Source organism: Microcaecilia unicolor, chromosome 8 (genome assembly GCF_901765095.1).
Source record: "Microcaecilia unicolor chromosome 8, aMicUni1.1, whole genome shotgun sequence".
NCBI classification, from domain to species: domain Eukaryota; kingdom Metazoa; phylum Chordata; class Amphibia; order Gymnophiona; family Siphonopidae; genus Microcaecilia; species Microcaecilia unicolor.
The window spans coordinates 95,782,098-95,794,947 of NC_044038.1; the positions used below are offsets into that span (position 1 = coordinate 95,782,098).

At 43.1% G+C, this 12,850-nt stretch overlaps 1 protein-coding gene across 1 annotated transcript in view; it reads right to left on the reverse strand.

Moving 5' to 3' along the window:
• The window catches only part of NFKBID (NFKB inhibitor delta), a 101,657-nt gene that overhangs the window by 42,628 nt on the left and 46,179 nt on the right, over positions 1–12,850 (reverse strand). Inside the window, exons 5-6 of the mRNA XM_030212047.1 lie at positions 4,882–5,120; positions 3,695–3,800 (exon numbers count right to left, since the gene is read on the reverse strand). Of these exons, the coding sequence (XP_030067907.1) occupies positions 3,695–3,800; positions 4,882–5,120 (345 nt within the window). The remainder of the gene's footprint in view (positions 1–3,694; positions 3,801–4,881; positions 5,121–12,850) is intronic.

The following is a 12,850-nucleotide window of genomic DNA, read 5'->3' on the forward strand; positions in this document are numbered from 1 at the left end:
GGCTGACAGACACAAACCAAATCCTTACAGGCACTGCAGAGAAATCCTGTAGTCATGAAGGTCAGCTCGGAGACCTGTCAGCTAAGGAAAACACTTTGTTCTGATTTAGCTCATAGGGGAATTGCATTCAGGTACAGCAGGTATTTTTCTGCTTTTGGAGGGCTTGCGGTTTAACTCCTCAATATTGAGCCCATGCTGGTCAGCGAATTTAAGGATGATGACCACCGTGGGCTGAATTTGATCTGGATAATTAATGCCAAGCCTAATTCACGCACAAAGATTCAGACTTTTTTGCCGTCTTAACTTTAGATGGGTATCATTTAGCGGACTGAAAATCGATAAATTGGCTTAGTCCCTGGACCACCGGCACTAACCTGATTATGCCATGGCAGTTAGGAAGCTGTATTAAATATGTGTTCTAACTGGTTACATGCCACTGAATATATGTTCTGGGGCTGGACAGTAGGATTTAACCAGGCAGCAGTCTTTCCACCTGGTTACATTCTTTTGAATATCTACCACTAAGTTTATACCCGAGGCAGTGAAGGCCTAAGTGACTTGTACAAGGTCACAAAGGTGAGAAAGATGTAAATTCTGGCTTCCCTTGTTCTCAGCTTATTGTTCTAACCATCAGACTATTCTTCCACTTTACCCCAGATATTCAAAACCAAATATCCAAATAAACTGATGTACACCGCATTGGCGGGTAATAAATCCCAATAAATAAATGAATAAATAACTGAAGCGACTATCTGGATATTTGCACTAGTTAACACTCTATAGATTTTCAGTAGCACAATAGAGATAGTCTTGCTGTAAATCCTTTCAGACTCCCTCTATACTCACTGAATAGTGTCACTATGGAGTGGCAAGTTATCCAGACAGCAGCAATACTTATTCTACTATCCGGATAGGTATCTAGCAAAAAAAGCTGTCCTAATGATACCTCCTAATTCTATAAAGTTGGACACCCAATTTATAGCATAAGGTCAGTTCCATACCTAACTTAGGGGTCCTTTTACTAAGGTGTGCTAATGAATTTAGTGCATGCTAATAATTAGCAAGTGCTAAATGATAAGATGGCCATTATATTCCTATGGGCATCTTATTTAGCGCACCTTAGTAAAAGGACCCCTTAATGTTTTAGTGATATTCTAATTGGCTTTAACAAATTATTGCTGATTGGTTTAATCAGTTACTAATTGGTTCTAATTGGCAATTAGGTATGTAACTAACCTTACTCAGTATTCTATCTTGAGTAAAATGGTGTGGTAGCTATATTAGTCCATTTTATAGGTAATATATATAAATAAAAGAAAGGGTCTAATATTTAGCTGGTGGCAGGCAGTGTGTTTGTCGTCTGCCACAAGCTTTAAACTGGGATAATCAATGCCGGGGCCATATTCAGTGACCAGCATTGAATATCTAGGTTTATTTTGGCCGTTAAAACATTAATTGCTATGCTGATATTCAGTGCTAATTGGTTAACTTTTAGTGGTCAAAATATAGGCCTGCTATTTAAGTGGCCTATTTTGATCAATCAATATAGCCGGTTTGGAACTGAATATCCACGGCTAACCGGCTAGCTGCTAACTGGGATCTTCAGCAGGAGATAACCAGTTATCTCCCGCTGAAGGTTGTGGAGAGAGAGGTGTGACCAGCAGAAGAAAAGAGGTGTTGATGCCCTTGTATAAGTCGTTGGTGAGGCCCCACCTGGAGTAGTGTGTTCAGTTCTGGAGGCTGTACCTTGCTAAGGATGTAAAAAAAAATGGAAGCGGTGCAAAGAAAAGCTACGAGAATGGTATGAGATTTGCGTTACAAGACGCATGAGGAGAAACTTGCGGACTTGAACATGTATACCCTGGAGGAAAGGAGAAACAGGGGTGATATGATACAGACGGTCAAATATTTGAAAGGTATTAATCTGCAAACGAACCTTTTCCGGAGATGGGGAGGGCGGTAGAACGAGAGGACATGATATGAGAGTGAAGGGGGGTAGACTCAAGAAAAATGTCAGGAAGTATTTCTTCACGGAGAGAGTGGTAGATACTTGGAATGCCCTCCAGCGGGAGGTGGTGGAGATGAAAACGGTAGCGGAATTCAAGCATGCGTGGGATAAACAGAAAGGAATCCTGTGCAGAAGGAATGGATCCTCAGAAGCTTAGCCGAGATTGGGAGGCAGGGCTGGTGTTTGGGTGGTGGGGCTATTTCTGGGCAAGACTTCTACGGTCTGTGTCCTGAAAATGGCAGATACAAATCAAGGTAAGGTATACACAAGTAGCAGCACATATGAGTTTATCTTGTTGGGCAGACTAGATGGACCGTGCAGGTCTTTTTCTGCCGTCATCTACTATGTTACTATCTCCCGCTGAATATTCATGGTTAGGCGCTTCAACACTAATTAATTGGCCAGGAGCTGTTCCCAGCCATGGATAGGCCACACTGTATCTGCACCAGTTAGAACCAGTTCCACCCTGGACACAGGATGAAGCATCTGGACCACCGACCATTATGAACAGTTTTCAGACCCCTGATCAGGGCAGAGAGGTGACCCAGTGTCACAGCTAGTCAAAGAAGTTGTTTCTGTCCTGTGACAGGTACTTGGGGGAATTGTAAGAAGGAATTAGTGGATTCATTGCTGACACACCAGACTCTGTGCCACATCAGGATAACTAAGTTCCCAGCCTCTCTGTAAAGACTGTCTGTGCAGTAATAGAGAAAACACCGCAGAAGGGATATAACAGCAGATAAGGGCCAAATGGCTCATCCAGTCTGCCCATCCTCAGTAGCCACTAACTCTTCCTTTCCTAAGGGACCCCACGTCTGTCCCACATTTTCTTCAAATTCTGATACAGTCCTCGTCTCCACGGTGATTATACGTGCTGTAGGTACAAAAAGAGAAGATTTATGATGGTGCCTCTGACCCCCATACACCAGAGAAGTTGGACATTCCTGACCCAGTAGAAAGAGAAGTCAATACGTTCCTGAACATCTTGGTTCAGCAATCTTGGCTAGCTGATCTGAAACCAGCTGGAGCCGAGGGACGAGAAAGTCATCTGACCTGAGAAAGGGGATAATCATTGTATGCAGAAACCCATAAAGGTGAGTCAGGAATCACTCATATGGGTTGGGAAAAGTAGATAATGGTCTTTGCCAAGCAAAAGGATATATTTAATTATAACTGCTGGTATTTTCTAATATTTACTTTTAGGAATTATCTAATTGTAACCCATTTAGAGACAATCAGTGCACTGTAGTAGCTCAGATCTATATTTTGAGACTGTTGCCAAAGAGAAACATTTTTTTGGTACACTAGCTTTATTTTGTGCTGATCCTATGTAGAAAAGAAATTTGTTTTATCGTAGATATCTGTTTTATAGCTTGTATTAGCTTGCAAGAGATTCCTAGACATTCCTTGTGTGCCTCCTTGCTCCTTAGAGTAATTACACCTTGCCTTTGTGCTACTACAGCAAGGTATGATACTTTGTAGATTTTGGTTAATAAAAAAATCCACCAAATTTAATCAAGTTCTCTTTAAAGTTTAGGTCCACTTCCATCTTTATTTGTTTAAGGTCCTAGTTTTATCTTTTGAAAATGCCATCTATGCTTGTTCAGGGGCTTTCCTCATGAGGTGCCATCCTTTCCTGTGTTTCCACCAGACAATCCACCTATGCATCTGCTTTTACCCCCTCACCTTGCCCTTGTGTTCCTTCACATCCAGCTGCCACAGCTCCTGGTACCGCTCTGCTACTGCATAGGCATGGCAGCGCATGCCTGTCGCTGCATAGAGATGGAGAATCCTGTGAAATAAGAATAAGAATATTTTTACAGTGCAAGTGGGTGAATTCAGATCCATTCACAAACATTTGCACTGCCTTGATGTCTCTAAATGGCAGATGATGTTTAATGTGAGCAAGTGCAAGGTGATGCATGTGGGAAAAAAGAACCCGAATTATAGCTACGTCATGCAAGGTTCCACGTTAGGAGTTACGGACCAAGAAAGGGATCTGGGTGTCATCGTCGATAACACACTGAAACCTTCTGCTCAGTGTGCTGCTGCGGCTAAGAAAGCGAATAGAATGCTGGGTATTATTAGGAAAGGTATGGAAAACAGGTGTGAGGATGTTATAATGCCATTGTATCGCTCCATGGTGCGACCGCACCTTGAGTATTGTGTTCAATTCTGGTCGCCGCATCTCAAGAAAGATATAGTAGAATTGGAAAAGGTGCAGCGAAGGGCGACTAAAATGATAGCGGGGATGGGACGACTTCCCTATGAAGAAAGACTAAGGAGGCTAGGGCTATACAGCTTGGAGAAGAGACGGCTGAGGGGAGACATGATAGAGGTATATAAAATAATAAGTGGAGTGGAACAGGTGGATGTGAAGCTTCTGTTCACGCTTTCCAAAAATACTAGGACTAGGGGGCATGCGATGAAACTACAGTGTAGTAAATTTAAAACAAATCGGAGAAAATTTTTCCTTCACCCAACGTGTAATTAAACTCTGGAATTCGTTGCCGGAGAAAGTGGTGAAGGCGGTTAGCTTAGCAGAGTTTAAAAAGGGGTTGGACGGTTTCCTAAAGGACAAGTCCATAAACCTCTACTAAACGGACTTGGAAAAATCCAAAATTCCAGGAATAACATGTATAGAATGTTTGTACGTTTGGGAAGCTTGCCAGGTGCCCTTGGCCTGGATTGGCCGCTGTCGTGGACAGGATGCTGGGCTCGATGGACCCTTGGTCTTTTCCCAGTATGGCATTACTTATGTACTTATGTACTTTAAAAAGATTATAATGAAACAGCAAGGCACAATCAAGCATACATACATGAGACTTCGATATCTTGACACCATCCCCCCATGTTAGTTGAGACAAACTCACGTGTCGCCATCCCCATCCTGGTGAAGCAGCTGTACAACGTCCATGTTGCGGATCTCGGCCCTGGCTTGCTCCAGCAGTGCAGGGTCTGGCTCTGTGACCAAGGTCATTTCAGTATTTGTGATAGACATGGGTCCTGGGAGACAGCAGGAAGGGCCTGGCAGTTCCAACCAGGAGGAAGCTGAACCTTGGGACCCCCCAAAAACACAGTGTGGAGGTAGTCCTGGAGATGCTGATTGTGTCTGTGGGGGAGAAAAAAAAGGGTGTTTCAGTTTCTGGGGATTTATTTTTATATGAAGTTTTTTCTGCATGTAAAGGCCTTTTCTAAAATTGCCCTATGACAGTGGTTCCCAAACCTGTCCTGGAGGATCCCCAGCTAGTCAGATTTTCAAGATATCTACAAAGAATTTGTATGCACTACCTCTACTGTATGCAAATCTCTCTCATGAATATTCATTTGTGAATATCCTGAATATCTGACTAGCTGGGGAGTCCCCAGGGCAGGTTTGAGAACCACTGCCCTATGGTATGAGCACGTTAAATACATATGCTGACAAGATGCACACAGCAAGTAGGTGTTCCTGGCGAATCTGTTTGTGTGGCACTGTAGTGTACACACATTTTATAAAATACACGAGTACACAAGTAGAATGCACACACACATTTACACTGCTTCAGAACAAGTTACATGTGTTCATTACCATTTGCATTACTGAGGCTACTTCTGGGTAACTGTTTTATAAAGGCACCTATGTTGTTTTTATAAAATAGACTTCAAATAGACACGTTTTGGACTTCCTCCAGGTGTCCTGTTATAAAATCAGGCCCATAGTAGTGCAGGGAATGAACCGACACTGCCTGGGAAGGTAAGTGGAAAATATACTGAACACAGAGGGAGAACCATGGAAGCAAAGTCTCTGCCCATCTTTTCCTACAACTGGGTTTCTGCTTCTACTTTCATTTCCCCACCATTCAAGGCTCTTTATTCTCATCTCATACATCCTTAAACTCAAACTGTATGTGTGTGTGTGTGTGTGGGGGGGGGGGGGGGGGGGGGGGGGGGGGGGGGGGGGGGGGGGGGCTTGTACCATAAATTCTTAAAACTCACCCTGTGTGTGTGTATGGGGAGGGACTTGTACCTTGCATCTTTAAAACTCATCCCTGGGAAGAGGGGGGCTTGAGTCATGTATCATCCACTGCTCTTTTTGTGAAAATATATTTCCTTATATTACTCTCAAGTGTGCTCTCCCTTAGGCTCATTTCATAACACCTCGCTCTAGAATATCTTTTCCACTGAAGAACTGCTGCCAACAACCTGTTGACAATGAGTTACAGAAGCAGTGATGCTTTGCAAGTAAAACGCAGGCCATGCTGAATTTTTCAGTCAATGATGTGGCAGCACACAGGCAGCATTGACAGTGATCCATCAGTATATTGCCAGTAGATGTAATTATGGTGAAATTATATGTCATTAGAAAATCACAGCTAGGAAATTTCATCTGACTCATGGCGATTCAGCAAAGTCTAATATTTAGGTCAAACTTGATTCTTCCACTCCTATACCAGCCTTAATACAATAATCAAGTCCTTGGATTAGCCTTTGTCTTTAAAGTCTATTGTGTTTTCTGCATCATACACAATCCTGTTTTTCTTCTAAATGTCAAATTCTTCATGCTCTGATACTTTTGCTTGGGCCAATGTAAGCATCATTCAAAGATCTTTTATCTACATAATTTCTGAGCACGCACACAAGTGCCCTATGCAGTGCAATTTTTCTAGCAAAAAAGGTGCCGGTACTCATATGCCAGGCCACCTTTCAGCGGTGGGGGTGATCACTGAGGGACTCACTCCACAATAGCCAGGCCCCCTGCAACCAGTCACAGAGTCTATGACAAGGCAGAATTGGTGTCTTGAGCCTGAGCTCTTTCATTAAAACTTGTGATCCATGGGTCAATTTTAGCAGACACTGGAAAAGGTGCTGGTACTCAGTACCCCCTCAAAAAAAGCCCTGGCCCTATGAGACCTCAAAGCATCACTGACAATATTATCTTGGAATTATTTGTAGTGCTTTTCAAAAATCTGAAATGTGCTATTCATTTTCAGCTGTTCATCTGTCTGTCCATCATAGGAGCTTTTCACAGTCCTGAAGAAGAGTGAAACTTGTGGAAATGGAGATGTCAGCAGTACACAGTGCTGTTCAGTAAACCTTCCCCACTGTTCAGCTAATCCAAGTTGGACTAAGGCTTCTGGGAAGTAAAATGAAATTAGAAGATCTGACCCCTAGTCTCACTCCTCCACCGCCAGCTCCTGATGGAACTGCGTCATGTTCCTTCCCTAGCCTTATTAAAATCCAGTCTAAAGTCCCCACTTTTGTGAGGCTACTTTAATTAACTTCAGCCTTTTTGGTTGTAATGAATGAAATTCTTTTTTAGTCTTGTAAGTTTTTCATGATTATTACTGTAAGCTGTAAAGAGAAGACAGTTTCTGATGTATACTTGCAAAGCACTGAGTATATCTAGCAATGCTATAGAAAATAGTAGAAGAGTATATATAATGTGTTAAAAGTAAGAACAAGATATAATTATCTATTGTATTCTCTATTTGGATTTGTTCTTTTATTATACTTTTATCTATTGTATTCTCGAATTGGGTTTATGGTAGCATATTTTTAAAAATCATACACTATGGTATTTATAGGTTTCTTACTACTACTTAACATTTCTAGAGCGCTACTAGGGTTACGCAGCGCTGTACAATTTAACAAAGAGAGACAGTCCCTGCTCAAAGAGCTTACAATCTAATAGACAAGTGAACGGTCGGTCCGATATGAATGTCAGTGCCTAAAGCTGCCAAAGGAAAGCAGTTTATAATTTATGTTTACCGAGTATTTGAAATACCGTCTTTCAGAAAAAAAAAAAAAAAAAGGAAAGAAGTGTACAGACTAAAAAAGAAAACAGGTAAGGAGAAAGGAACTATAATATTAAATAGGACAGAGAAGAGGCAGTCAAAAAGGGAGAAAGACTCAGCTACTGTCTGCCCACACCCTACTGACCAGGTCATCCCAGGAATGCCAAGGAGAAAAGATGCGTCTTCAGAGTAGACCGGAATTAGGATACAACAACTCAGCTCAAGGGAAGGGGGAAGAGAGTTCCAAAGGAAAGCGGCAAGGAAGAAAGAAAAGCACTCTACTTCAAGGCGAAAATGGGAATTAAAATGACTACAAGCCAATGCAGAAGAAAGGGCCCTAAAAAGGACATAGTGAGCAAACAATGTTGCAAGGTGGGGTGGGGGGGGGGGGGGGGGGCAGTATGAAGGGCCCTATGAGTTGGAGTCAAGCATATGATACATTCTGATGCAGATTACAAATAAAGCTGGATTTTATCTGAGTTGTGAGTGCAACATGGATTGATAGAGAGGAATTGTGATATTCTCCCTTTCAACCTCCATTCCCATCTGAATAATTCTTATTCTTTTCTCCAAGATTAAACTGTAAACCATTTTCTCTTTTCTTTTGAATGATCTATTCGTACTATTGTACACTGTTTGGATGTCTTGTAAAGAGCGGTGTAGTAAAGTGCATCAATTAACATTGTAGTTGCTTTTCTGATCGTTGCACCAAATGAGCTGAGGATTTCATTGTATTGGCCATAATGGCTCCAAGACAGCGTATTCCATAGATAGGCTAGAGATTACAAGGATTGGAAAGCTAGGAGAGGAACAGAGAAAGGACACAGTGTCACAGGTGTTATGCCCCTTTGAAGCAGCACATGTGTAAGGCCTTAAACTAGGAGGGAGTAGGCCTTTGGCCTGGGTATTTGCTGCCTATGTTGCCCATACCTATATCTAGCTCTGCCTGGGTGATGAGCGCTGACATGAAATCCAGCATTGTGAATCTATAGTTAGAATTATTTTTTCCCTTTACGCATCATTTTGCATTTATCCATATTAAATTTCATCTGCTATTTAGACTCCCTGTCCCCTCATCTCGCAAGGCCTTTAGTTCAGTTCAATTTATACTGTCTTACTTTTAAGGTTCAAAGCTGATTACAAGAAATACAAACATTTACAAATCCTGTAATTCCTCATAGTTTATTTAAGTTCTTTGAATAATTTTGTCATTCTTGTTTTAGTTATTCTTTTTACCATAAGATTTTAAAATCTTATTTCTTTATAGCTCAGCTACTGGAGCAACAGTCTTTGGAACAAAGAATCACAGACTATGGCTCCCTTAAGAATTCAGTACTTGGGTATACTGAGCCTAGCCACCAGGTTTCATTGTTGCATAGTAGCTGAGATTCCCTCCCTTTCAGGAGCTCTGAACCCTGTCTGCAGATTTGGGAATCAAACTTGGGTGTACTGAGTAGCACAGCAATTGGGAGTCACTCCAGCTCCCATTAGACTACACAGAACGCTGGTAGGAACTGGAGGATGTGGACCAAGAGGTGTGTGTGTGTGTTGGTGTGTGTGTGTGTGTGTGTGTGTGTGTGTGTGTGTGTGTGTGTGTGTGTGTGTGTGTGTGTGTGTGTGTGTGTGTGTGTGTGTGTGTGTGTGTGTGTGTGTGTGTGTGTGTGTGTGTGTGTGTGTGTGTGTGTGTGTGTGTGTGTGTGTGTGTGTGTGTGTGTGTGTGTGTGTGTGTGTGTGTGTGTGTGTGTGTGTGTGTGTGTGTGTGTGTGTGTGTGTGTGTGTACTGGGGTATGGCTGTCGGGGAAAGTGGTTAGTTAGCATATGGTTGAGAGTGTGTGTGTGGGGGGGGGGGGGGTGGTCATGTTGAGGTACAGTTATCAGGGGGAATATCAAGTATTGGTCTCTATCAGGGGAAGGGATTGGGAGTAGGGGCCGGCCTTGGCCTTTTATCCCTTCAAGAAAGCACGTATGTGCCTTGGAGCATGTGCAAATGCCAATGTCTAGAATGTTTATAATTGACATGATTCTCCTTGAAAAATGGTATTGTAGGCCCATCCAAAATCACCCCTCCTCATGCCCCAACTGTATCCCCTTAACATCTAGATGTAGTGGGATCTTCATTTGTAAACAGCAACTTTCTAAAAGTGCTTTTACATATGTATGACAATCTAAATATGTATAAGCTGATGAAGATCTTCTAAAATAAGTGCCATACCAGGCCATTATAAGGGCAATTCCTGCAAGTTAATATACAGAAAACTAGCACTTACACATGCTAAGTGTACACTTATCCATCAAAGTGCCTAAGCATCATCCTGTTGGGGTGCACATAAGTGGCATAGCCTGTAAATGCAAGAGGCCTGTATACATGGGTGGTGCTCCCATTTAACACACGCAACTTACAGAACACTAAGTTATGTACATCTGTCGCATTTATACAGTTACAGTTCTGCCAGTTCAATGGCTGGTGTGGGCACGTAATATCGGGTTATACTAGTATTCTATAACAGATTCTGCCATTATAGAATAGGATCTTACCATGTGCCATTGAGCACCTGCCTATAGAACTGCCCCTATACCTGCATGTGACACACTTGTACATGGAGATTGCAAAACTGGCACATATACTTGGAAGCTGCCATATGATGGCTGGTTTTTTTTTTTAATGCATATTTGTGCAAAATTGATGCTCCCTGTGTACATGTCTACAAATATACAAGCATTTGGTGCCATTCTTCTAAGTATTTTATGAAAGGACTCCATGTTTGACAGAGTCTTTTGTAAAACACCAGGGAAATGTAAAATCTACCAACTTGGACATCCCATTTCACATACTGAGCCCCTATGCAAAATTGAGTTTTATGTTTTAAAAGCAGGGGTTTTCAAGCCAGTCCTCAGGACACACCTAGACAGTCAGGTTTTCAGAATACCCACAATGAATATGCGTGAGATAAATTTGCATACAGTAGAGGCAGGGATGAGAACCCCTGGTCTAAAGTGAGCAATAAGCTGCTGAAATTGACAAACCATGAGTTTTTGAAGAAAGAAAATGTTTACAATTGAGTTAGGTAAACTAAAATATTTGTACTCATTCTGACACTATACTTTATTAGGATTTATAAAAACAAAAATGAGCAATGGTAGCTCAGCTAGCTCCGTCTCTCCTACGTGATATGGAATATTTCACTAATATCAAGAGCAGTAGGGTAGTCCATCCCGGGTACAGGCAATAAGGGGGGGGGGGTGCATTGTTTGCCTGGCCACCTCCCCACAGATGCAGCACCTCTTCCTTGTGCCCCCTCATGAGTCCACACGTCTCTCTCTCCCCCACTCCCAGGTCCTTCAAACCTCGGCTCTTCACAGCCGTGGTAGCCATAACACACTGCCAGGAAGCTTCCCCTCTGCCACATCCTGCCCATGCGTAAACAGGAAGTTACATCAGAGGGGTCACACAAAGAGCGAGAAAGATGTAGACTCATGAGGGAGGGGAATAAGGGAGAGGTGCTGAACTGGGAGGGGGCAGGGGTGATAGGGAGTGGTGCTAGACCCATGGATAGGGAAGGAAAAAAAAGGCGAGGGAGAAATACTGGACATATGGTGGGAGAGGCAGAAGGAAGAGGCCCTGTATCTGTGGGGTGGAGGGGGAGGTTCTAGACCCATGGGTGGGGGGAGGGAGGGAGGGAATGAAGGTGAGCGTGCTGAAGGCAGAAGAAACGATGGACACTGGGTATGGGGGAAAGAGAAAGAGAGAGATGCCAGAGGAGGAAGGGGAATGTTAATGGGGGGGGAGGGGTAGAGAGGAGAGAGAGATGCTGAACATGGAGACTGGGAGAAAAGAAAGATCCTGGACCATGTTGGGCGGAGACGGCAGAGAGAAGGTAGGAGCTGGAAACAGGGAAGTATAGGGACACCACTTTCTTCCCTTACCCATCTTACTTACCCACTTTTTATTGTCCACCTCTTTATATACTATATTCACCTATTTTATCCATTTTGCGTTATCTTGTAAACCTGTTATATTTGTAAGCCGCATTGAACCTGCTAATAAGTGGGAAAGCGCGGGGTATAAATGCTTCTTCTGCCTTCCCCTCATTCCCTTTCCTCCTTTCCTGAAGTTACTATTGAGGAAACTACACTTCTCCTTTCTTCCTCAAAATGTACCACCTGTTCCTCTGATCCCATTCCCACCCACCTTCTTAATGCCATCTCTCCTACTCTTATTCCTTTTATCTGTCACATTCTCAACCTCTCACTTTCCACTGCGACTGTCCCTGCTGCCTTTAAACATGCTGTGGTCACACCTCTCCTTAAGAAACCTTCACTTGACCCTACTTGTCCCTCTAATTACCGACCTATCTCCCTCCTTCCTTTTCTCTCCAAATTACTTGAGCGTGCTGTTCACCGCCGCTGCCTTGATTTTCTCTCCTCACATGCTATTCTTGACCCATTACAATCTGGTTTTCGCCCTCTCCACTCAACCGAAACTGCGCTTACTAAAGTCTCCAATGACCTATTACTGGCTAAATCCAGAGGTCAATATTCCATCCTCATTCTTCTTGATCTTTCCGCTGCTTTTGACACTGTCGATCACAGCATACTTCTCGATACCCTGTCCTCACTTGGATTCCAGGGCTCTGTCCTTTCCTGGTTCTCTTCCTACCTCTCCCTCCGCACCTTTAGTGTTCACTCTGGTGGATCCTCTTCTACTTCTATTCCTCTGCCTGTCGGCGTACCTCAGGGTTCTGTTCTTGGTCCCCTCCTCTTTTCTATCTACACTTCTTCCCTTGGTTCATTAATCTCATCCCATGGCTTTTCCTACCATCTCTATGCTGATGACTCCCAAATCTACCTTTCTACCCCTAATATCTCACCTTGCATCCAAACCAAAGTTTCAGCGTGCTTGTCTGACATTGCTGCCTGGATGTCTCAACGCCACCTGAAATTAAATATGACCAAAACCGAGCTTCTCATTTTCCCCCCCAAACCCACCTCCCCGCTCCCCCCGTTTTCTATTTCTGTTGATGGCTCTCTCATTCTCCCTGTCTCCTCAGCTCGAAACCTTGGGGTC